Below are 25,995 nucleotides of genomic sequence, written 5' to 3' on the forward strand. Positions count from 1 at the left end.
GTGCCCTGGGAGACACCTTTGCGCTTAATTTTTAACAGGCGAACGAATGAAAATCAAGGCGACCGTCAACCTTGAAAATAACAACCTTCAAAAATTCTGATTGCCACCCTAACCCTACACTGTCTAGACCAGGGGGTCGGGCAACTGGCGGTACCGGAGCCGCACGCGGCTGCTCTTTAAGGACCGCTTCTCCTGTGACGACGTTCATTAAGGACTCCAACCGTTTCATATTCGCCACGGTGCATTGCGGCCACGGTGCATTTTAGCTAATTCGAACAAAGATGGCCCTTCTTCTTCTTCGTATTTTGGCTGCCGACCCCTGGTGTCGGGAAACAATTAAATTTAATTTTTATAGCATAAGTTACACGCAGTTTCGCATGATCCGTGCGTACGTACGCGTGCTGAACTTCTTTCGCGCCGTACATAGCCAACCGCGCTAATCGGAGGTGCGCGGGGAAGTACAACAAACTAAACGCGAAAAAGCAGTCCTAAGGAAATGAGTTTTCAATCTCGTTGATTTAAAAGTGCATAGTTCACAGAGGCTTCCTAAGATCGGGTTTTTTGTATCCTCCGTAAGTTACGTTCGCAATCTTTGCCGTCTCTCTGTTCCTCCTCCTCGTGCTCAATCCACGCTGTCGCCCGCTCTCTCTTCTCCCCCCCAGCCCCCCTTCACCGGAACAAGCTTCGTTCACTAAGCTTCCGCTCTCCTCGCTCACCCTCATACAAACCACCGTCACCGTTCCCTCTTCGTATTCTCATTACGCGGCTATCACTCATTAAACCCGTTCAATCCATTCAATGTCATTTACTGCCATCAATTTCGCCTTCACTGAAGTCACGCATCATCATCATCACAGATTCGCCCCCCCCATTGCTTCCTCTCATCCATTTCATTCGCTTCATCTCCACCGTTACATTCACACAAGTTGTTGTACCGTCGTTAATTCTGTGTAAGGCTCCTTGGTTAATGCGCCGTGTAAAATTCCTACGAGATAAGACAAGGAGGTTCAGTCCATCCGATGCTCCTTCGCGAGCACTTCTTTGTACTCCTCCTCCGAGAGGGCATTTTGACGCAATCTGCGCGACACAAAAACACAAGACACGGTGAGCTGCGCGGGGGGGTGGGGGGGTGGGTGTGACGCGTGGCGTAACGAACACACGCGCCGATTCACGATCGATCGATTTTTTTTTTGGTTTATCGGCACAACCGTTCACAGCGTTACGACAATTCAGTTCATCGACCTGGCAACTAATCCCATTCATGAGCAGATGCTGCACCACCCCCTCCCCACCACTATATTCAAATGGAAATAATCGATTTCTCACATGTACAATTACATTAATGTATCATAAGCAAAATAGGTGTGGGCCTTTAAACCTTTAAATGCAGGTGTAGAGTCTATGGGTCTCTGTGTGAGCGTCTATGGGTCTCTGTGCGAGTGTCTACGGGTCTTTGTGTGAGTCTATGGGTCTCTGTGTGAGTCAATGGGTCTCTGTGTGAGTCTATGGGTCTCTGTGTGAGTCTATGGGTCTCTGTGTGAGTCTATGGGTCTCTGTGCGAGTGTCTACGGGTCTCTGTGTGAGTCTATGGGTCTCTGTGTGAGTCTATGGGTCTCTGTGTGAGTCTATGGGTCTGTGTGTGAGTCTATGGGTCTCTGTGTGAGTCTATGGGTCTCTGTGTGAGTCTGTGCGTCTCACATGCGAGTCTGTGGGTCTCTGTGTGAGTCTATGTGTAAGCGTTGAACTTCTTTCGCAAACTGTATGTAGCCTACAATCGGACATGCGAAATGCAATGCTGCGGGAATGTGCAAGCGGGGACGGCCAACTCGATAGGTCAGGGGGGGGCTGCGCAATGGCGAGCCCCCCTCCTCCACGTGTGCCCGAGACGTAGCCGAACCACCCTCCAACCCAGCTTAAATATACGCTCCAAGCCTGGTGGTGTTTCATTCAGACGCTGTCTTCCCGACAGACCTGTTCTTCACCTGAGGATGGCTGCTTGCGTTGTAGCCGAAACGTCGTGAGAATTGTATTTTATTATGTTTTATTTTAATTATTTTATTATTTCCCTTCTACGTGACTTTACCGAAAGAACCAGGAAGACGAACCACCGTGATCGACGCCGATACAAAGAAAACACAACGCGTGTCCGACAACTCTCGCGCTCAGCCGAAGTCCACGACACTCACACCACTTTTTCGACGGTCGCGTTGTCCTGCAACGCATCCAGCAGAGCGCGCGCCCCCGACATCGTGATCTTGTTCTTGTTCAGCCTTTCACCACGCACAACCAGTGGCATTCACAATCGGGGGGGGGGGGGGGGGGGGGTGGTGTTATGAATCACGACGTATGATGGGGCGAATGGCAAAACGCGTTGTCAAGCTGTACCAGGGATTGGGCCTTTTGGCAAAAATAAACAAGCGGAGAACACGATTTTAGATTTACAGTCGACCGTCGATTAGCAGCAATGCATTTAGAGTGCCAATATCTCATCTCCGTCGGTCTTAAATACTGGAATTGTATGTGGGACAAATCAAAAATAGTGGGGCGTTTTTGTTGTTGTTATTGTTGTTGAAACGCATCACAAATAACTTTTGAGGCTTCCATCTCACCGTCAGCCGACGACAATGAGAAGAGAGAAAAAAAGTTGAATTACCAGAGTTCTTTGAGACCTTTGTTGGACTTGAGACAATCGGCCAACAGGTAAGCTTCTTCATCGCCCAGATCGTTCTCACCTAACCTGCTCAACGGCAGCAGCAGCAGCCACGGTGGCGGCAGCAGTGGTGGGTAGTGGCGGTAGCGGTGGCGGTGGGTAGTGTGGGTAGCGGTGGTAGTGGTGGTAGCGGTGGTCTATAGGTCTCACACAGAGACCCGTAGACTCACACAGAGACCCGTAGACTCACACAGAGACCCGTAGACTCACACAGAGACCCGTAGACTCACACAGAGACCCATAGACTCACAAAGAGACCCATGGACTCACACAGAGACCCACAGCCGTTTAACACGGTGCAAATTCACACAAATCCTCGCAGCGCTTTGCACAAAACACCCATACATACCATAGGGTCTTTAAAGTGCTGTTCCTGTGCAAGACATCGGCCAATCGCGCCACCCCGGCGTGCCCCACTTTGTTGCTCACCAAGCTGCGCCACCGAACCGCACACAAAGACCCCCCCGTGAACGACAGCGCAAGCAAGGGTCTCACAGCATCGTCAAGGAGCGTAGACCGTCGTCACGCGAACTCCGACCACCCTCGCAGCGGTGGCGGCGGCCTGTTGGCTCAGCCGTCAAACAAAGACGACGGTGGTCACGGCATCGCACGGCGCTTTCAGACGCGCTTCTGCGGCCGTCTGGAACGCTCTTCAGTCCGATGTTAGGAAGCCGCCGGAATCTGTTCACTTGCAAATCGGGATTTTAAACTAACTTCTTTAGAACTGCTTTTTGTGTTTAGTTTGTTGTCCTTCACCCGCACCTCCGATTAGCACGGTTGGCCACGTACAGTGCAAATGAAGTTCAACATACATACATAGACTCACACAGAGACCTATAGACTCACACAGAGACCCATAGACTCACACAGAGACCCATAGACTCACACAGAGACCCGTACTCACACAGAAACCCGTAGACTCTCACACAGAGACCTATAGACTCACACAGAGCCACATAGACTTACACAGAGACCTATAGACTCACACAGAGACCCATAGACACTCACACAGAGACCCATAGACTCACACAGAGACCCATAGACTCACACAGAGACCCATAGACTCACACAGAGACCCATAGACTCACACAGAGACCCATAGACTCACACAGAGACCCACAGACTATACACCTGCATTTAAAGGCCCCCACCTATTTGGCAAATTATACATACAGTGCGAAAGAAGTTCAACATACGTACGTAGAGCATCTATTATGTGGGGCACGGCACAACAAGAGTGTGCTGTGGCTATAGCCACATTCAGCCACCTCTGTCTCCCCCGCGCTGATACTGACACGCTTGCGCCTCTTCAGTTGTCACATTCATTCATTCATCAGTTAATTCCTTAATTTAATAATGGGGGGGGGGGGGGGTTCATTTTCGTCGCTGTCGCGTGACGACTCGCACCTGATGAATTCGAGTGTGGCGTTCACCTCCAGCGCGTCCGCCAGGCACTCGGCTCCTCTGTCCCCAACTGCATTTCCCCAAAGGCTGCGCCGAGGCAGGGAGGGAGACGGGGAGACAGTCGGGGAGGGAAGGAGAGAGGGCGGGAGACAGAGTGAGAGATGGGGTGACAGAGTGGGAGACAGGGAGACAGTCGGGGAGGGAAGGAGAGAGGGGCGGGAGACAGGGAGACAGATGGGTGATTATAATCCCACCTCTTAGGTGGCAAACCGACTCAGGCGTCAGAGCGTCGAGTGACCCACTGTTGAGAGCTGGGTTGGAATCGGGATATTAAGCTGCCTGCGATCAAACCGGGTTGTCAAGTGTAGTGATTTGGTGGTCTCAGCCAGGTCACCAATGGCTGTGTAGTGACATAGAATGGTCACTACTGTGTCGGCCTGTACGAAGGCTGGGGGCCCCAAGGGGGTGCCTGGGGGGTCACGTGGTGGAGGGATCCGGACCTTCCCAGAGGTGGGGGAAGTGAGGCGTGTCCTGGGAAGGGAGGCGTGGCCTGAAGAGAGCCAGCCACGCCTGGGCGGAGCCAGCCACGCCAAACCAGATATAAGCGTGGTGTGAACGCAGAGCGAGGCGGTTGTACTGTACTCCAAAGTGAAGACATCATCGGTCGTCAAGTCCCGAGTCGTCGTCCTGGGCCAGGCAGGCCGTTGCCTGCCTGGTCCAGTCTGTGTCGTGTTCCAGAGTGTTAGTGAGTTGAGGAAGGTGGTCACCACCTTATGTACAGTGTTATATTACTTACCGTTTAATAAATAGTGTTGCCTCCAAGCTGCGTGTGTGTGCACCTAATTCGAACCTACTACAGGTGAATAAAAAAAGAAAAAGCTATCAAATAAAATTTGGCTTTGCACTTAAATTTTGGAAATATAAATATATATACATTCCGACTGCAACGCGATGAACAATTTCCGCTGGGCGTGCGAGATAATGAAGGAATTTCAGAAGCAATTCTGTGACATCTCCGGCACGGGTTGTTCTCCAAGACACGCCGTGTGACGTCGTCTTAAAAGTGCGGCTCAAGATTTGTTGAATTACTTTCGCACCGTACGTAGCCAATCGTGTTAATCAGAGGCGCGGGGGACGGACAACAAACTAAACACAAAAGGAAGTTCTAAAGAAATTAGTTCGTCAAACTAGACGATTTAAAAGTGCATAGCTCCAGTGACTTCCTAACAGCGGAAGGAAGAGAGCGTTCCAGACAGCCGCAGAAGCGCATCTGAAAGCCCCCTGGCGATGCGGTGGCTGAGGCAAAAGCCGCCGCTGCGAGGATGAATTATCGCGAAACACTCGTGAAGAAAAAGGCATTTGGTTTATCCATTCATAGGCACGATTTTCCCTTCCTTATTTTCTTCTAAATGTTACCCGCAACGTTCCGCAATGGCGCGTAATGAGGTTTTATTCTTGAGATCGAAAGCCGCCACCCTTCACGAACCTCCGGCCGATTTGCTAAAAAAAAAAAATCACCCCAGCGCAAATTTTCCTTCGTTTGACATTGAAGCAGCGGTACAAGCAGGAAGAACATTCACTCTTGCGCAACTCACCGCACGCAAGTTTAAGCGAGGGCCCGCAGTCACACCCACACTTTCCGTCCCGTTGCTCAGACATAGCCACAGAGGTCGCAAACGGGTTTTGATTCCTTACCCGTACCCGTACCCGGCCGCACCAGGGTCGCAAACGGCTACCCGTACCCGTACCCGGCCGCACTAGAGTCGGAAACGGCTACCCGTACCCGTACCCGGCCGCACCAGGGTCGCAAACGGCTACCCGTACACGTACCCGGCCGCACCAGGGTCGCAAACGGCTACCCGTACCCGTACCCGGCCGCACCAGGGTCGCAAACGGCTACCCGTACCCGTACCCGGCCGCACTAGAGTCGGAAACGGCTACCCGTACCCGTACCCGGCCGCACCAGGGTCGCAAACGGCTACCCGTACACGTACCCGGCCGCACCACGGTCGCAAACGGCTACCCGTACCCGTACCCGGCCGCACCAGGGTCGCAAACGGCTACCCGTACCCGTACCCAGCCGCACCAGGGTCGCAAATGGGAACCCGTACCCGGCCGGGTATGGGTAGCCGTTCCCTACCCGTACCCTACCCGAAATGAGTGACAAACGGTGACTCACTAGTGACTCACGGCCTACCCGTACCCGTACCCGTACCCGGCCGCACCAGGGTCGCAAACGGCTACCCGTACCCGGCCGGGTACGGGTAGCCGGGTATCGGATAGGGTACGGGTATCGGGTACCCGGTTGCGACCTCTGCATAGCCATGATTACACTGGTCAACAAAAAAAAACACATTTTTTTCTGGCTTGGAATTTTGCAGCTGTTTTAGACTAATTTAAGGGTGCCGATTCCAAATCTGATCTGAGATTCGCTCTATCACATCTCATTTTTATGCTATCGGCATACCCCATTTTCATTGATTTTACCCGAAATTAACTCTGTCACTTGTGATTGCAAGTTGTTGCGAGTCAGTGACTGCTTTAGTGTTAAAATATGGTGCTGTATTTTTAGGACAGTGTGTTTATAATATAATTTTATGTAGATATCCACATTTATTTAAGATTTTTCTTCTGCAGTTTTTATTGAAAATGCAATATCTGATATCTCAAAAACCTGATGTGATAGACAAAAACTGATGCCAGATTTAGAATCAGCACCCCAAAATCACCTTACCACCGTTGGAATACCTTATGCCAGAAAAAGTGTGTTGACCAGTGTTATCTTCCTAATCAACCCAGTTGCCACTGGCTTTGTGTTCCTTCACGTGACAGTGTCCCCCACTGCATTTCCCGAAGATTTAAAATGGCTAGCGAGGGCAGGAATGTGTGTATAGATGTATGTTGAACTTCTTTCACGCCGTACGTAGCCAACCGTACGCATTGGAGGTGCGGGCGTAAGAACAACACATCTCCGATTAGCACTGCTGGCTACGTGCGGTGCGAAAGAAGTTCAGCGTACATATGGGCGACCCCCGATTGACAACGGCTCGCCTTGCAACCCCCAGCTTTTAAGACATTTCTTAGTCAGTAGGACCGCCACGGTAACGACCAAAACTCGTATCCACGACCGCCCAACGACTGCTACCAACGCCAAGTCAATTGATGACGGAGTGTGCGCATGTCATGCTACAGACTCTTAGTGTAGTGTATAGTGTAGTGTATAGTAGTATAGTGTAGTGTATAGTGTAGTGTATAATGGATTGTATAGTGTAGTGTATAATAGTGTAGTGTATAGTAGTGTAGTGTGTAGTGTAGTATATAGTAATGTATAATGTAGTGTATAGTGTAGTGTATAGTAGTGTATAGTGTAGTATATAGTAGTGTATAGTAGTGTATAGTAGTGTAGTGTATAGTGTAGTATATAGCAGTGGTGTATAGTAGTGTATAGTGTAGTATATAGTAGTGTATAGTAGTGTAGTGTATAGTGTAGTGTATAGTGTAGTATATAGTAATGTATAATGTAGTTTATAGTGTAGCGTATAGTGTAGTATATAGTAGTGTATAGTGTAGTATATAGTAGTGGTGTATAGTGTAGTGTACAGTGTAGTGTATTATATAGTAGTGTATAGTAGTGTAGTGTAGTATATAGTAATGTATAAAGTAGTGTATAGTGTAGCGTATAGGCGATTCCCATCCGATTCAATAACCTGCACACAAACTTCTCCCGTTGACCTGCACAGCAATCCATCGAGCCAATGGCTCACCCAAGGACCGAGTGCCCGGCGCAAGACTTACAGGATCACTTTGAGCGACTTGCTGTGCTTGATGGCGTTAGCGAGGGGGACCATGCCCTCACCGGTGATGCGGTTTTCTCCCAGCCTGGCGGAGCCGCAAAACAAGACGAAGCACAAGGCAAGGAAATAGTCGATCACCAACAGTTCCGGTGAAGCGGTGGTTTGTTCAACGCGAGATTAACGGCGCGCGACGCATTCACGCGGCCGTTTGACGACGATGGACGTGTGTGAGAAAGAGCTTCATAGCTCATCGGATTCCTCCGGTACAGATTAAATATTCCGATCCTGAAAACGTCCACGCGTCCGTCTGCCCACGACGCTATCGGGCGAAAGAACTCGTGCAAAAGACGATAAAACACGAATCGTAAAACTTTAGGATAAGATCACGTCGCTGTTAGGGAATTGCCATATTGAAAACTGCCCAAATTAGCGAAGGGTGCACTCCCCAGCGTCCCGGCCCCGCGGCTCGCTGCGTCACGCGGATCAAATGTTTCCTGCCCGCCCGGTGTGAGCGCAACCTTTATGAAAAATAACCGTAGGTGGTGTCAAGATGCTCGAACACCAAATAGATTATTTTACTGCCCCTCTTGTTGATCCTCGCAAGCCTCGCCGAGTATCACGATTATTGACAGGAGGGTCCTGCCCAAGTTTTCGCGGTTGCCACGTGTAATCCGCGTTGACAAATCGAGAAATTCGTAGGCAACCTTGCAGCACCGGGACGCTTTCCCTCCGTCACCGATTGCGCATCGGGGGTTTACTTTCAGCTGTTGGCGCAAAACCGAAGAACCCAGCGGAGAACGGACAAGCACCACGCAGCAGCAAGACGCCAGAGTTTGAGCATCGAACTCGGAACCTTCTTGCTGCGAGGCACGATCGTTATAACCGCTGCGCCGCCGCCCTGCCCCGCGATGGCTCACGCGAGCGACTTGAGGTGGCTGCTCTTGGTGACGAGCTCGGCAAGCAACGGGGTCGACTCGTCCGTGAGTTGGTTTTTAAAGAGCCTGCGTGAATGGGGGGGGGGGACGACAACCCGGCAGAAAACAACGGAAGCAACGGAGGCGCCGTTAGTACGGTGTGTGTACGTCGTTACGCTGCGCGTTGCGGGGACGCCTGTTTGAAGCGCTCCCCCGCCTCTTGCGCTCTTGAACGCGCGCTTTGTCCGATCGCCGGGTGCGCGGGGTCACACCGACTGTGAAGGCTCGCACGAGCATCGGCCGTGCGACCAGGGTCACTCTGGAAATCACGCGCAACGTAATCGCGGCCCGCAGACGAGGGGGCAGTTGCGCAATAAACGTGAAAATTGAACGGCGGATATTCGTCGGGACTGTGGCGACCGGTCACAGTTCGCAAACGTGTCACACGGCGAATCGCCGGGCAGAGCGATGCTTTAGAGCCGAGCCCGCCTCTACCGTGAACCACGGAGTTGTGTGATTGCTCGCAACCGCTTGCAGAAAGGACCACAGACAAGCAACTCGGTTCCATGCAAACGAGTTGCGCAAATGAGCTCTCGGGGTAGGGTCAACGGCTTAGGTGCCGTGGCAATGTACAAATTGTATTCTTAGGTCGCCAGAGTCCCCACCTGAAGACGGAAGCTTGTGTTGCCTCCGAAACGTCGTGATTTTTATTTTATTTTTATTTTACTTTTATTCATTTACATTTTTTTACCTACGTGACTTTACCGAAAAACCTAAGAATATGAATCCTTGCAGTCACGAAAGCTTCAAATCTAGAATGTACAAATTGGTTTGTGGAAACGTGATTTTTTTTAGAAAAAAAAGCTGTTTAACAATTCCCACCGAGATGCATCGTCCGTGCCGTCATTTACCCCAGAAAGGTGACGATGTTGTGCTTTATCAGTTCAGGAATCAGGATGTCGACGCCTCTGTCCGTTATCCTGTTGATGCTGAGTCTGCAAGACAAAACCGCGTGAGATAAAATAAAAAAAAAGATAATGCCGCCGATTAATCGGCGAGGACGTCTACCGTATATAACAATGAAGCGAAAGCGCAGCGGAGAGCGCACTGCACGACGGACATGACAGGCAGGTGATTTATTATTTTATTTCTATTATTATTTCCATTATTTATTATTTATTTTTACCTACGTGACTTTACCGAAGTCCGATTCCCGGCCACAGATAGCGTCAGCGGCGAGTGGTATCGGTCGGTCCTGGGTCCCCAATTTCACCAACCCCTGCTGACCAGCGTGGTGAAGTATGGTCAAACGACCGATAAAGTGTTACGGAGGCCTTCATCCAACAGTGGATTGGTAAAATGGCTATACAAGTACAAAGCTGTGACATGCTTAGCGCTATGAAACCTGGTATCTTGCCTCCTGATTTATTCGGTCCTGGGTCCCCAATTTCACCAACCCTTGCTGACCAGCGTGGTGAAGTATGGTCAAACGACCGACAACGTGTTAGGGGAGGCCTTCATCCAGCAGTGGATTGGTAAAATGGCTATACAAGTACAAAGCTGTGACATGCTTAGCGCTATGAAAGCTGGTATCTTGCCTCCTGATTTATTACGAAGAGGAGTAAGGGTTCATCGGGAGATGGACCATACACATTGGAGCAATCTCCGCATTAAAAAAAATATATAATCAGATGAACAGCAAATAACATCACCTGCTATCAGGGCCAGGATCACTCTGTAAACTCTGTCCAAGAACACAATATCGACAATACGACTTTTAAAAGCCCAACGTGATCGATGGGATCACGTACTTAATGTAAAAACAGTCGCGAGCCATTTAACAATGATCCCCAGTCCCCTCCACCACTCCACCCCTCTACCACCCACCCCTATGTATGTTGAACTTATTTTGCACCGTACGTAGCCAACCGTGCTAATCGGAGGTGTGGAGGAATGACAAACTTACTACGAGTCTCTGTGTGAATCTACGGGTCTCTGTGTGAGTCTATGGGTCTCTGTGTGAGTCTATGGGTCTCTGTGTGAGTCTATGGGTCTCTGTGTGAGTCTATGGGTCTCTGTGTGAGTCTATGGATATCTCTGTGTGAGTCTATGGGTCTCTGTGTGAGTCTATGGGTCTTTGTGTGAGTCTATGGGTCTCTGTGTGAGTCTATGGGTCTCTGTGTGAGTCTATGGATATCTCTGTGTGAGTCTATGGGTCTCTGTGTGAGTCTATGGGTCTCTGTGTGAGTCTATGGATATATGTGTGTGAGTCTATGGGTCTTTGTGTGAGTCTATGAGTCTCTGTGTGAGTCTATGGGTCTCTGTGTGAATCTATGGGTCTTTGTGTGAGTCTATGGGTCTCTGTGTGAGTCTATGGGTCTCTGTGTGAGTCTATGGGTCTCTGTGTGAGTCTATGGGTTTCTGTGTGAGTCTATGGGTCTCCGTGCGAGTCTATGTATGTGTGTATGTTGAACTTCTTTCGCACCGAACGTAGCCATCCTTGATAATGGGAGCTGCGGGGGTTAGGACAACAAACTAAACACAAAAAGCGGTTCTCAAGAATGAGTGTTCACTCGAGATTTAAAAGTGCGTAGCTCCGGTGGCTTCCTAACAACTCCCGATGTGACGAGGTCGCCCCCCAATCAGTTCGTCTTGTTGGGAGAAGTTTCGCAGCAACCCACGCACAAGAAAGGAGGGAGGCAGGGAGGGAGGCGGACAAAGACACGAAGAGGAACAACCAAACCTGAGGTCGGAGAATTTTCCGATGCAGGGCAGCAGCTGCTGCAGGCCGAGGTCTCCGATAAAGTTGTTGTCGAGTTCCGCTACGACGGGCCGAGGCAGGTGGCGCAGCAAGTAGGACAGGCAGGTGCAGTCCGCTGGGCCCAGCGACGTGTAGTTCAGCTTCACGTGCCCGCCGGCAAAGCCGCGCGCCGCCTTGCGCGCCACCTTCTCCTCCTGGAACTCGAACAGCCAGCGTAGCACCCACACGAAATCCGGCGTAAGGTGCCCGTCGCGGTCGTTCAGCCCGCGGACGTGGTCCTTGACGCTGCGCCTCAGCTGCTTCCTCACGGCGGCCCGCTTGCGCCGCACGGAGGCCTCGCCCGACAGGCGCGCCAGCAGCTCGCCGTGCCTCTTGGAAAGCAGGCCGCTCGCAAATTGGCACACGGCGCGGCGGTTGGCCCCGCCGCTGCCCGCGAGGGGCCGGCGAGGCGCGGAGCCGGACCCCGGCGGTGCCTCCGCCGCGGCCGCCGCTACGCACGAGCCGAGCGCGCCGACCACCCGCCTGACCGCCTTGGGCCGCACGGCGCTCGGGAAGTGGGCGAGCAGCGCTTCGGGTCCCAGCTCGGCGCTCGCCACCGCGTACAGCGCCGCGAAGAGCGCCTGCACCGTGAAGTGCACGAAGCCGTACACGTCGCCCTCGCCGAAGCCCGCGTACCGCCGGGTGTGGACCGTCGCGCCGAGGGCCAGGTCCCGCGGCGTCACGCCGCAAGCGTCGAGGTCGGGCGCGGTGAATGACGTCCGCGCGGCGAGCAGGCCGACGTGCGCGAGCTTCCCGATCCGCAGCAGCGCGTCCCTGTTGGCGCTGAAGAGCGTCGTCCGGCTGGTCGGCGTCGCCTTCGACTCGCCGCGGGTCAGGAACACCTCGAGCATTGACAGGTAGATCTCGGTAACGGTCGACACGCTGCCGCCGCGACCGCCGATCCTGTCGTAGCACTTGGAGACGATCCAGCAGTAGAGCGGCACCTGGCAGAGGCTCCGGATGTCCGCGTTGGTCCGGATGAGCTCGCACGCGTTCCTCCTGGCGCCCTCGTCACTGTGGAACTTCTGCTGGTACCGCAGGACGGCGTCGTCCGAGAAACCCGCGATCGCCACCCTCCTGCACACGTGCACGTCCAGCGGCTGCAGGGACGCGCCCGTCCGGGCCGTCACGATCTTCTTCGAGCCCCTCAACACGTTGCCCTGCAGGAGGTTCTTGAGGAGGTCGGCCATCGGGACGGGCTCCTCCGTCGACGAGCAGACGCGGCCCTCACCCAGGAAGTCTTCGCGGAACTCGTCGATGGCGTCGAAGCAGAAGAGGACCTTCTCGGGGTGACCGGCGACGTAGCGCACGACCACGTCGAGGCCGCCGCCGCCGCCGCCGCCGTCGTCGTCACCGGGGCTGCAGCAATGGTTGAAGAGCAGCTCCCGGAGCGAGAGCTCCTTCTTCACGACGTTCAGCTGTCCGCAGCCGAAGGCGAACACCAGCTCGAAGCAGCTCAGGAGCCTGCCGCGGGACCACTCGCCCGTCAGCCTCTGCAGCAGCGTGGTCTTGCCGCTGCCGGCGTCTCCCGTCACCAGCAGCACGTCCTTCCGCTCACGGTCGCTCAGCCACTCGCCCCGAGCCAGCGAGTCGAGGGTGACGCACTCGGACGGGCGGCCCGGCTGCGCCAGCGCCTGCAGCCGCACCTCCACGTAGACGTCGTCCAGGAGGGCGTGCTCGCGACGGCTGTAGGCGAGCAGGTGGCGCGAGCTCGACTCGTGGTGGTCCTGCAGCTTGCGCTGGAACGCGTGGACTGCGCCGAAGGGTCGTGGGGGGGGGGGGGGGAGAAACGCGACGAGCGTTGGGGGTTGGGTTTACGATCCGCTTGTGTTATCGCCGGTCTATTTATTCATTGATATATTTGTTTTCAGGTAAGGCCCACTGAGCTACGTAGCCTCTTTTTCAGACGCGACCTCCTGGCCATCGCAAGTGACAGCCCGACGAAGTGGCTTATCGCGTGGACATTTACTGCCGTAGCCAAAACACTCTTTTTACAGGGGGCCAGTGCAGGGAGGAAAGAATAGGAGCGACGTGTTCACTGGTGTGGGCCTTACCTTTGTACGTTACAAAAAAAAAAGTCTTTATAGTTTTAGTTTAAATAACTCGTCGTAAATTGTTGTGGCCGCTGTTAGCCCGCGGGCGTGCCCGTCGCGACGTCGAGCGCACTACGACACCTGGGGGCTTCAGCGGTCCCTGCTCGGTGATCTTCTCCACGTCGACCAAGTCCAGGAAGGCCGTCGCGCTTTGAGGGCCCTTGGCGTCAAGTAAATTGAGCAGGGTTCGGACCTTGCGGGAGGGGACGACGACGACACACACGGCAGCGCCAAGAGATGGATGAAATGAAAGGCGCTCACGGAATTATTACACAGAGAACGTAAGTTTTGCTGTAGATACGTGCACACCGTGTCGAGGACTCGGTCTCGCAGACTGACTGCTGTGTCTGATTCACACGGTGGTCAACCACCACACTGCAGCTCACAATAACACACCCACTCACTTACCCACCCACCCACTCATCCACTCACACACTTACCCACTCACCCACCCACTCACTCACCCACTCACTCACCCACTCACTCACTCACTCACCCACCCGCTCACTCACCCACTCACCCATCCGCTCACTCATCCACTCACCCACTCACCCACTCACTCACCCAAACTCCCACTCACCCTCCCACTCATTCACCTACCCACCCACCGACTTGATAACTCACCCACCCACAAACGCACTCACCCACTCACCTACTCACTCACTCACCCATCCACTCTCACCCACTCACCTACTCACTCACTCAGCAGTTTTAAAGAAATTTATTTTCAATCTAGATGATTTAAAAGTGCATAGCTGCTGTGGCTTCCAATATCAGAACGAAGCGTTCCAGACGGCCGCAGAAGCGCATATAAAAACGTGTGATGCAGTGACCGTCTTTGCTCGATGGCTAGCCAAAAGCCGAGTGTTGTTTGGCACGATGTTCCAACGTTTTGCTCCACGTGCTGGGAATTCCATCCACAATTGAATATTGCTAATGCCTGTGACATTTTCCCTGCACCCTCCGATGAGCACGGTTGGCTACGTACGATGCGAAAGAAGTTCAACATACATATGTAGAGGAGTGAAATGGGGACGTGACGTCAGGTCTGCCGTTCAGTGCGATGACGTCACGTCTCCTAGAGTACTTAAGGGAGACCCCGTGACGAGAGCGGGGTCACTGTGGGAACGGGTGATGGTAGAAGGGTAGAGAGGGAACCAGGGGTAGAGAGAGGGATCAAGAGGTGAGTCTGAAGAGAAGCCGGTGGTAGCCGTAGAGGTGCTTCTCTCTCCGGTCAGTGGAGTCGGCAGAGTCCACGATCCGACACGAGAGAGAGAGACCGGAGCTAGCCGGGCTGGGACCAGACAGAGCAGGGTCGTGTGGCGGGACTCAGCGTAGGACCCCTAACCCCTGGGAAGTTGTATACCCTGGTGTGTGTTGTTGTTATATCCTTGATAAAACTTTGGCGGAAGCCTCTCAACTTACCTGCGTCTCCGAGTGCGTCTGTGGGAACTCCTCAAAACATATAACATGTACGCATACACTGTGCAAATTTGAGGAATAACGTTCGATCACGCAATTGAAAAAAGTTAATCAAAACCTCCACCTGCTCGGGCCTCGTGTAGGAGGGCAGCAAGATCTTCTCCTGGTCCTCCGCGCCGAGCGCCCCCTGCTGCACCAGCTCCTCCACCACCTTCCCCACGTCGTCGAAGCTCTCCACCAGCGCCGGTCGGATCCTCCTGAGCCTCGCCTCCGGATCTTCTCCCACGCAAGACGTGCACCGGGCGTCCAGCTCGTCCCGCAGCGCCACCAGCGGCGCCCGCATCTCGGCGGGCGGGTCGACGCAGCCGCGCGCCCACAGCGCCAGCAGCAGCGCCTGCTCCACCTCCTCGCCCTTGCCCTCGGCGATCGTGAGCAGACGGCGGGCGGCCTCGGTGGGCCGCCGGTAATCCACGTCCTCGTGCTCCTCGTGGTTGATGAAGCCCCACGCCACCATCGAGTCGAGGACGCTGGAGACGCAGGGCGCCATCGCGCGAGGCAGCCGCTCGCGCTGGCTCTTGAGGAACCGCTGGGAGGTCCAGCCGGTGCCGGCCATGTCCGCGGGGCTGTGCCGTCCGAGGGTCGAAGCCGTCGGCCACCGCCGGCGTTTTTCTTTGCTGCCGAGAGCGAAAGGAAACGACTGCAGCGGCGGCCTGCGTGACCGCGCCGGTGCGGAATGCGACACGCATTCCGCACGCGCGTCACACGCGGCCAGCCGATGGACCAACTGCGGTTCGCGGACATTTATACCGCTGGGCGGACAGAACAGGTGGGGGGGGGGGGGTCTTCTTGGTTCTTTCGGTAAAGTCACGTAGAAGGGAAATAATCAAATAATAAAAATAAAACATAAGAAAATAATTCTCACGACGTTTCGGCCACAACGCAAGCAAGCAGCCGTCCTCAGGTTCTTCACCTGAGGACGGCTGCTTGCGTTGTGGCCGAAACGTCGTGAGAATTACCTGAGGACGGCTGCGCGCGTTGTGGCCGAAACGTCGTGAGAATTATTTTATTATTTCTCTTCTACGTGACTTTACCGAAAGAACCAAGAAGATGAATCCCTGCAGTCACGAAAGCTTTAAATCGAAATTTAGGTGGGGGGGGGGGGGGGGATTTAAGAAACTCGCACCATTGACTGAACTGCTGTTCCAGAAGATAATAGCGACAAAGGCGACCCCTGGATTTTCACCCCTACGTCTCTCAACGATAGGCCACAGACCACAGCAGCTCCCACTTGACCACCTTTAGCTGTCTGGGCCAGTAACCCGCAAATAGTTCTGCGCCGGGAGGACTTGCATTTGTTGGCAAGCTTAAATGTCGACTCAAAGCGTGTTACATCGAGCAGTAGGCTGACACGAGGGTTGCACATCGACATTGGTATTTATACAAATAGTTTCGCGTAACGGTCTGCGATGCGCTGGCTTTCCACAGGTGAAAACAATCCACGTTGAATTGTATTGTGCAGTCCACTAACAATTCTCTATTGCAACTATATTGGGTATCAAGATTGGCTCAAGTTATTCTTAAAACGCAATTTGATCGTGGGTGAAGATACAAATGGTGGGTAGGATGAGTAAAACATGTTTGCTGTCCTTCCCCCGCACGTAGCGCAGTTGGCTACGTAAGGTGCGAAAGAAGTTCAACATACATAAATACTGCACTACACATACAACACTATACACTACGCTATACACTACAAATTACATTACTATACACTACACTCTCCATTACTATACACTACTATACCCTACACTATACACTACCATACTCTACACCACTCTACCACGTTGAAAACTCATTTATTTAGATGCGATTTTTGTGTTTAGTTTGCTGTCCTGCCCCCGCACCCCCGCACGTAGAGCGGTTTGCTACGTACGGTGCGAAAGAAGTTCAACGTACATACATGTGCACGTTTGTACGCTCCACTCCTGGACGACGGCTTTCTCACACGACGTAGGTCATGGGCGTGAATTAACCACACGTCACCTTACAGGACAGTGGTGACTGACAAATGTCCATCGCGCCGAAACGTGGCAAGCCATTATAAGGGTGCCGATTGTTGTATCCTAAGCCTTCTTCCATCTTTGATATTTTTATATATTATCTTTTTACTTGATATATAATGAATGAAAACACCCCAAAGCGCAGCAAACTGCAAAACACCAGGTGTTGTTAAGTAATGAACTGGAGGAGGGCTAGGATGACAGAATTTGCAACCTTGCCTCAAGGAAAGATAAATCCAGGGTGAGTGGTCAAACGAAGTGGGTCAGCTCAAGGTTGTGTAAACAAGGGGGGGGAGCTGATTAACAACCCTGCACGGCTGAACGTGAGGGGGCCTTTGACCTGAAATTAAGAATAACACTCCCAGAGCAGAAGGTTGGATGGCCACAGTGAGACGAATAAGAGCGTTGTATATCTCAAGGATGCAGACTCAGCTGAATAGCAAGGCTGCAGGGGTCACCAGAAGTTCGCGTTCGCCTAGTTAAGACGAAAAGCTCAATTATTCTGTATTGCTATTGAAGTAACGTTAAAGTCAGAATTTAACAACAGGGTAGGCTAAAGTTATTGATATTCACACCCACTCCAATTAAACCAGGCCACAAGTTACGCCTACTGAACCATCACCATCATTAAGTCAATATGAAATGTTATTTCCATACTTTAATATACAACTCGACCCAAAGCATATGACAATCAGAACCTTCCTAAGTCAAAATTGAATCGCACCCAGACAGGAGCGAATAGTCGATATAAGGTTGAAGAGGGAAGGAAATTAAGAGCACGGCGAACTGCAAACGTAAGCAAAAAGCCGGGAACAACACACCAACCCAGCGACCCACCAGCCCAGCAACAGCGAGTCGGGCTTCGACAGGCCATAAAAGTAGAAATAATAACTCCCGGGGTCAGGGGACATCAGAAGAAGCAAGCAGACAAAAACCAGAACTGACTCCAAGGTTCAACCGCCCTCACCTACAAGGAGTGACGGAAATTAATGAGGCCTTGAGTTAACGGCGTCAGCTGGACAGCAACAACAACGGCGAGCAGAGACAGAGTGAGGCAAAGACTGCGAGGCTATGAAATGCAACTTCATGTCAGTAAAGCCCTGACCAACAAGTTAAGTTAAAGACATCACAATACATAATATCGTACATAACATCAATGTTAACGCTATTCACCGTCAACTATATTCCGCTTATATAACCATGCAGACACCAAGGAATACGAATTCCTAGGATCAAGAAACTTACCCCTTAACCTAAGATATCGGAAATAAATTAATAATAATAAGCCTATGCATGAAAAGACAAAAGTAAAACTTATGAAAAGCCAGGATAGCGGGATAAATCACCACCAGGTCGAAATAAAATACATAATAAAAGAGCGATGTTAAACCCAGGGTCGGAGAGAAAGGGAGATCCCGGCCGTCTTTGTATCCCCGCAGCGCGGGATGGGAGTGTGTATGTGCTCGGGGAGGCACCTCCACTTGGGTCAAGCACCACGATGGGAAACGACACACCTTAGGTTACATACAGAATCATAACTGGGAAATGGTAAGGGACAAATGTTAATTTAAAACTTTTTAACCATGTCTGTGTGCGTCTGTGAGGGTCGGAGGGAGTGTGCCCCTCCCTCCAGGTCGTGCAACACGGACAGAGGCGCCTGTGAGACGATTTGTAACGTCTGTGTTTTGGTTCATGAAGAAGGCCAGACAAGAGATAATATTGCACCCAGACAGAGAGACGATTTCGAGGCAATTTGTAACATCTGATTGTTTGCTCATGGATTTTATGGAGCGAGTATGACAACGGAATATACCGTGGGTGATGCACACAAGGACACGGACGTACGGACACACACATGGACACACCTACCTACGGACAGATCCTGACACAGCAAAAATCGAAAGAAACCCCGCCTTGTGGGCAGGACCCAAAGGGATTTTTCGGCATAAAAGAAAGGACCCTGAGCATTGGAAACCAGTTCGACCAGGAGGGTCAACTCATCAGCCGAGTTCGACCAGTGGGTCGGCTCAGGAGCTCGACCAGGAGGGTCGGCTCAGGAGTTCGACCGGGAGGGTCGACTCAGGAGCGAGCTGCGACCAGCGGGTCGGCTCGACTCATCTTCAGCTCGACCGGGAGGGTCGACTCAGGAGCGAGCTGCGACCAACGGGTCGGCTCGACTCTTCAACTCGTCTGGGACTCAGCCGAGTTCAGCCGGCTCTCGGGGCTCGACTCAAGCGGCTCCCCATCTCCTCTGCAGGCGGGCAAGACCCGCTTGACAGCTCAACTCGGCCTGCGTGGGTCAACCTCTGCCGAGTCGGAGGTCTCTCTGCAGCTGACGGTCGCGGTTTGGCGACGTGGCGACGACGCTGCGAGCGAGCTGTGGGCGCCACCTACCGACCGGGTTCCGAACTACGACAGCGTATCAACAGGCATCCAACCAATTCACCACGGTGACAGAGGAGCGACTAATACGTATGACGCGCACCGCCCCCTCACCACACGACCACCAGGCGTCTGTTTGACATAAAGAACCGACTCCGAACATTGACTATTCAAGACCACTCTTACCACTCAAACACACTCGAACCCATAAGCCATCCGTGGCTGTGAAGAAAACACTCGAGACCGAGTGATGGCCATCCGTCGTTTATAAGAGTATTCGTAATTTTTATCTTTAATATTTAGTGGGCTGTACTCTTAATCGCATAAATTCCCAACAGATCCATCAATACGAATTGATTATTGGCACCTCCTTCCGCCGAGCCACGCTCACGTGGGGAGTGGTGGCCCACCAGATCCTTATCAGGTGATCTGGTCCCCAATTAGTAAATTTGATATAAGATAACGATCTTCGGAAAAGGAGCACCGTCGCAGGCCCTTACTCCGAGCCATTCTGTTGTCAGATAACCTGCCGATGTATCTGTTGAGATTGGTGCCTTTAAGAATAATAACTGTTTTGATTGTGTTTTTTTATCGCCGTATAATCTTTCAAGTATCTTTCAGTCATAATCGCCGCACGTACTCGCATCCTCTACAGAATATTCAACTGTCCCGTGACCCAAGGTGCTAACAACGTGATAAGGGTTGCGTATGATCAATAAGGAGGGCGGTACTGCGTGAACAATATTGAGTATAATCATTCATTAAAGTTAAGGTTTTTCTTAGCATAGTATTTGCATGTTTTAACGACTCTCTCTCTCACTAACAACCATCGCGTTATGCGGGATCCATGTGCCGTTGTCAAAGTGAAATCAGACAATCATTGATGATACTGTATTGATGCCGTGTTGACGTTCCGGGATTGAGAGTTCGCATACTATATCATAGTTGAGGTTGAATTAGTAATAAATTGATTAATACAGAAGTGGTTGTGTGATTCCTTCCTGAAATCTATGCATAAGATCTGCTTCTGCGTTGAGATCTGAACTTGGTGACCTTAATAAACACACTAATACATACTCAATAAATGTTAAAGCGATAACGGGGTGAACCGGGGACCTAAAAATATAAGCGAGAATGAGACGAACCTAGACAACGATGCCGAGTTAATCTAAGTTAATCTTGCATACTTACACCACACCTGCATAACTGCATACGATTAATTGCCTTATTCCGATCGATAACCCACCCTCGTCACCGAGGCGGGGTCTGGTTATCATAACGACTTGCATTATCATAATTACACCCACTCGCATAATTACTACGATTACCTCTCGAATTGGCATAACTAAATGTGCATAATTACATAAATTAACATATTTCCGGATAATTACACATTTGGCCAAATTCCATTTGATTATTATTATTTTCACTGAATATTCATAACCCACATATACAACATAATAATTTCCCCCACGCACGCATACAACACATCAAAATTTTGATAACCAACATATACAACACGATGGCGGGGAGGAATCAACTCCCCCTGTACATGAAGCAGTCCCCCCTCTTCTTGGTTCTTTCGGTAAAGTCACGTAGAATGGAAATAATAAATAAAAATAAAACATAATAAATTTTTATTATTTCCATTCTACGTGACTTTACCGAAAGAACCAAGAAGATGAATCCCTGCATTGACGAAAGCTTTAAATCGAAACAGTCCCCCCTCCTTAACCTCCTTCCCTTCCTCTCTTAAACCCTCGCGCCTTCTCTATTGCCCCATTCTCTCCCTCCCCTCGCCCCCTCCACTCTCCATCCCGTCCCTCCCCTATAGCCCTTTCGCGATCCCCTGAGTAGCCCCTCTATGGCCGACGTCACTCATTCCTCAACCCTTCCAGCACCCCCCCTCCCCCCCCAATCCATCGCCGTTGTCCCGCTCTGTCATCGTTTTCGAAGCCGCGCCTGTAGTGTGCGCCTTGAGCGAAGGCGGCTTCACTCAAGGCGCTCTATAAATATGAATTCGATTCGACGCTGGGGAGGGGCGACAGTCGAGGGCGACGAATGGCTCCCCATTAACTCATCTCCGACGGTGACGTGGCCCAGCGGCCGCACCGGTGCCACCAATTTTATGAACGGTGGGGCCCCCCCCCCCTCCCCTCCATCCAGGCACTATCCCGCGGCCTCACCCCACATGGTTTTCGAGGTCTGACGAGACCGGGCGCATTCCTACGCTCAAGCGGTCATAGGCAAAGCGTGAAAAATATGCCTTCGTGCATTCTGTACGTCCTCTTAAGGGCCAGCAACAACAAAAAGCGAACCCTTATGGCGTGACCCGATGAAGGTTGCTGCCCCTGCCGCAATGGCCAAAATCGTCGTTTTATCTGCTCACAAGTCCTTGGCACAAATTTCTAACGTCATAATAGCAGCTGTACAATTAAACTCTTAGTTTTTTCGGTAAAGTCACGTAGGTAAAAAAATTAAATTAAAATTAATAAAAAATAAAATAATAAAATTTTTATTTTTATTAATTTTAATTTCATTTTTTTACCTACGTGACTTTACCGAAAAAACTCAGAGTATGAATCCTTGCAGTCACGAAAGCTTCAAATATAGCAGCTGTACAATCGTGTACTGGCACGGTTGGCTCCGATTAGCACGGTTGGCTACGTACGGTGCGAAAGAAGTGCAACCTATATACGCATTTCCCTTCACAATCTTAATCTTCATTTTGTTACATGCTTGTTTATCCAGGAATATCTCACTGAGTCTCAAGACTCTTATTCGGGAGGCTCCTGCCAAGCTTTCGCAGCAGGGGACGATGTTGCTATCAGTAATCCTAATCGAGGACAGGGTTTCGTAGCTTTACGCAGGCTCCGTTTGTGAGATTTCTCGCTGTGTATGCAGGCAACGCATTTCTACCAAAGATTTGCCATACGCAGTTTGAATTCACTTAGCTGCGGTGGCCATGCGGTCGGACGTGGGACAACGGCTGTGTGTGTACTGCGTGTGTACTGCGTGTGTACTGTGTGTGTACTGTGTGTGTACTGTATACACGGTCTGTGTACTGTGTACTGATTGTGTACTGTGCGTACCATACGTGCTACTCGGCAGGCATCCGTCTCCTCGTGCGGTTTCACTTTGTGCGCCCCCTTTTTTGGAATGCATCTCCTTACGCATAACGCAAGGGAAACCTTTACTCTGCAGCCAGATGTGATTGGTCAATATCAGTCACATGGGGGTTTTTTTCCTTTCTTTTTTGCTATGGGAGGAAACTGTGGAGAACCCAGGTAGAAATCCGTGCAGCCCAGAGGGGAGGGGGAGGGACACACACAATCGCCAGAGAGAAAGGCCACCCCTTCGTCAGGGACCGATCTCAGGCCCTTCTCGCCATGAGGCAGGAGCGCCACCGCTGCGCCACCATCCCGTGGCACCAATGCCCGCCGGGACTATCGGCTCCCTGGCAGCGGGGAGACCTCGAACGCCCTGCGAGGCGCGGTGCCGCACAACCTGGAGCCGAGGGCTTTGGGGGCAAAGCGTCGGCGAGTCACGGCGAGGTCCGAGAAACTCCCTGTGAGCCGGACAAGAGTTGGTCAGCACAGCGAGTGGGTTCGCTCGCGAGGGTAGCCAGCGCTAACCCGCCTTGCGTTACGTTGTGCGTTTCACCCTAGCGTCCTCCAGTCTCTCTCCCTCTCTCTCTTTGTCTCTCTCAAAGCTTTCGTGACTGCAGGGATTCATCCATCCCAGCATAAATAGTCGCTCCAAGCCTGGGGCGTGCCATTCAGACTCTGCCTTCTCGACAGACCTGTTCTCCACCTGAGGACGGCTGCTTGCGTTGTGGCCGAAACGTCGTGAGAATTATTTTATTATGTTTTATTTTCATAATTTTATTATTTTCCTTGTACGTGACTTTACTGAAAGAACCAAGAAGATTCTTTCACACGTTATAAAAAGATCTCAACGCAGGACTCCACTGAAAATGAGTCTTGCAACTCCGTCGGGGGCTTTCCTGGGTGATGCAAGGACATTATTTATCATGAGTATTTTATAAATAAATGTAGATATTCCCCACCGCATACTGTCGTGGGTGGATATGCACAGCTGGTCAAACAGATAATAATTTATTGGAGTTAATTATAATAATTATTGTAATTAAGTAATTGTGATTACCCTTATCCGTTTGTCATTGTGCCTCGCGGCGATTCGTTCCACCCTGAGGTTTTCGCCGCTCTATTCCAGATCTCTCGCGACGCTCGCGAGGGCGCGACACGGACGGCCCATCTGTCAAGGGGAGACACAAGAAGAAGGGGCGACCGTCAGCGATGCGTGCGATGCGAAACTTCGGGCGAAAACGTTTATTTTTGGAAGTGAATTAACCACAGACTCACACAGAGACCCATAGACTCACACAGAGACCCACAGACCCACACAGACCCATAGATTCACAGAGACCCACAGACTCACACAGAGACCCATAGACTCACACAGAAACCAATAGACTTACACAGACACCCACAGAAACCCAAAGACTCACACAGAGACCCATAGGCTCTAACAGAGACTCATATACTCACACAAAGACCCATAGACTCACACAGAGACCCATAGACTCGGAATGTTTTTGTATCATGGAGGAATCCAATGAGCAATGAAGCTCTTTTTCACCGATGTTCAGACCCATAGACTCAGATATAGCCACAGACTGAATCAGCTAACTGCTGACCTAGATATTTGTTATAATTTATTTTGTTTTTGTCTGCAAGCAGATTTGCCCTTTCTTTGGCTATGCGGAAGTGCAACACACCAGTCTGCGATCCTTCCTGTCTGAATTTATTTTTACAACAGAGGCATTGCTAACAATCTGCGGTTTGCCCGTTACAAAAACAAGTTAATATCGTCTTAAATGCCACCGTTTGGGCTCATAAATATAGGCTGGATTCCTATAAGAGTGCCTCATGCAGCCAGCTATGGCTGCAGAGTTTAGTAGTACATGTTGTTTACGTCGTTTATTGTGAAAATTCGGTCACAGTTTCTATGACCACTGTTTCATTGCTTTTATGGCTTTATTTTGGTGATTTTCGAAAAGTTTTTTGGTTTGGCCATGTTTGTTTGTTGTAATACAGTTAGACTGATGGCCTAATCTAAGTTGTCTTGTGGTTGTTGTTGTTTGACTTGCATCCCACTGGGATTTTTGCACACAGTGTTGGTGTACGGTGATTTTTTTGCAATATGTTGCTGTCTTTTCTTGGATTTTCTGTTTGCACAAAGTCACTATAAGATGTTTTCTTGTTCATGTTTTTTTTTTCTATTTGTTGCGGTTGCACCCGATTCAAGAGCCGAATGGCTCACAGGGCTATACCTAATAAATTAACTTTGAACTATAAGACATTTAGCGAGCAGTCTTAATTAGACACCACAATGTTCTGAAATGGGTACTGCATGAGCGCGTTGGTCTAACGCGTGTGTGTGTGGTAGGTCAGTGCAATGGTCTCAACTTACAATGTGTAAACCCCCCGCCCACCTCCTACGTATTCCACAAGTAGTGACTAATCCCATATCTGCATTTCCCATAAATATGCTAAATTCCTCTTGAAATGCAAATTATTTTGTCAAGGCGCTCTTCCCCCTCCAACCCAGCTTAAATGTACGCTGCCAAGCCTGGTGGTGTTCATTCAGACGCTGTCTTTCCAACAGACCTGTTCTTCACCTGAGGACGGCTGCTTGCGTTGTGGCCCGAAACGTCGTGAGAATTATTTTATTATGTTTTATTTTTATTATTTTATTATTTTCCTTCTACGTGACTTTACCGAAAGAACCAAGAAGATTACAATATGTAGTTCATCACAGCAATTATTCCAGTAGCCAATCACTGGGCTTCAAATTATAAGTCTTGTCATACGTACGTACGTTTGTATGATGGACTTCTTTTGCACCGTACGTAGCCAAACGTGCTAATCGGAGGGTGCAGGAAAAACGCCATAGGCATTAGCCCTCTCCTCTTGACTATTCAGCTGCACATCGTGCCAAACAACACATGGCTTGCGGCCGGCCATCGAACAAAGACGGTGGCCACCGCATCGCGCGGCGCTTTCTGATGCGCTTCTGCGGCCGTCTGGAAAGCTCTTCCTTCCGCTACTAGGAAGCCACTGGAGCTATGCACTTCTAAACATCATCTAGATCAGGGGTTGGGAACGTCCGGCCTGTGAGCCGTATAAGGCTCGCGAAATAATTTGGCAGTTCCAGCCATCACATTAGGGGTGAGTTAATTAAATGTTTGACCAAAAATAACAGGCTAATCTTTAAGTTTATACTTTTGTATGGCCCGCGAATGATGTTATTAATGTCCAAATGGCCCTTGGCAGAAAAAAGGTTCCCCACCCCTGATCTAGATTGAAAACAAATTTCTGTCAAACTGATTTTTA

The 25,995-nt window shown here is 50.9% G+C and overlaps 1 protein-coding gene and 1 long non-coding RNA gene across 6 annotated transcripts in view; one reads left to right on the forward strand and one right to left on the reverse strand.

Annotated features, from left to right (window-relative positions):
* Positions 1-303: 303 nt before the first annotated feature.
* The window catches only part of NOD2 (nucleotide binding oligomerization domain containing 2), a 31,630-nt gene continuing 5,938 nt past the window's right edge, over positions 304-25,995 (reverse strand). For 4 of the 5 annotated variants that reach the window (XM_078618114.1, XM_078618113.1, XM_078618111.1 and 1 more), the window contains 12 exons: positions 23,744-23,854; positions 15,262-15,811; positions 13,797-13,908; positions 11,566-13,375; positions 9,734-9,817; positions 8,826-8,909; positions 7,910-7,993; positions 4,118-4,201; positions 3,060-3,143; positions 2,654-2,737; positions 2,187-2,270; positions 304-1,077 (listed from right to left, as the gene is read on the reverse strand). In XM_078618114.1, the coding sequence (XP_078474240.1) occupies positions 1,008-1,077; positions 2,187-2,270; positions 2,654-2,737; positions 3,060-3,143; positions 4,118-4,201; positions 7,910-7,993; positions 8,826-8,909; positions 9,734-9,817; positions 11,566-13,375; positions 13,797-13,908; positions 15,262-15,750 (3,069 nt within the window). In that variant the 5' untranslated portion in view covers positions 15,751-15,811; positions 23,744-23,854 and the 3' untranslated portion in view covers positions 304-1,007. The remainder of the gene's footprint in view (positions 1,078-2,186; positions 2,271-2,653; positions 2,738-3,059; positions 3,144-4,117; positions 4,202-7,909; positions 7,994-8,825; positions 8,910-9,733; positions 9,818-11,565; positions 13,376-13,796; positions 13,909-15,261; positions 15,812-23,743; positions 23,855-25,995) is intronic. The other variant, XM_078618115.1, reaches the window with a different exon arrangement.
* LOC144735662 (uncharacterized) lies at positions 18,981-24,957 on the forward strand. The gene is made up of 2 exons (XR_013588667.1): positions 18,981-19,666; positions 23,813-24,957. It is a non-coding gene; the product is annotated as an uncharacterized LOC144735662 (long non-coding RNA).

This window comes from Lampetra planeri, chromosome 56, assembly GCF_965212315.1.
Source record: "Lampetra planeri chromosome 56, kcLamPlan1.2.h2, whole genome shotgun sequence".
Classification (NCBI taxonomy): Eukaryota; Metazoa; Chordata; class Hyperoartia; order Petromyzontiformes; family Petromyzontidae; genus Lampetra; species Lampetra planeri.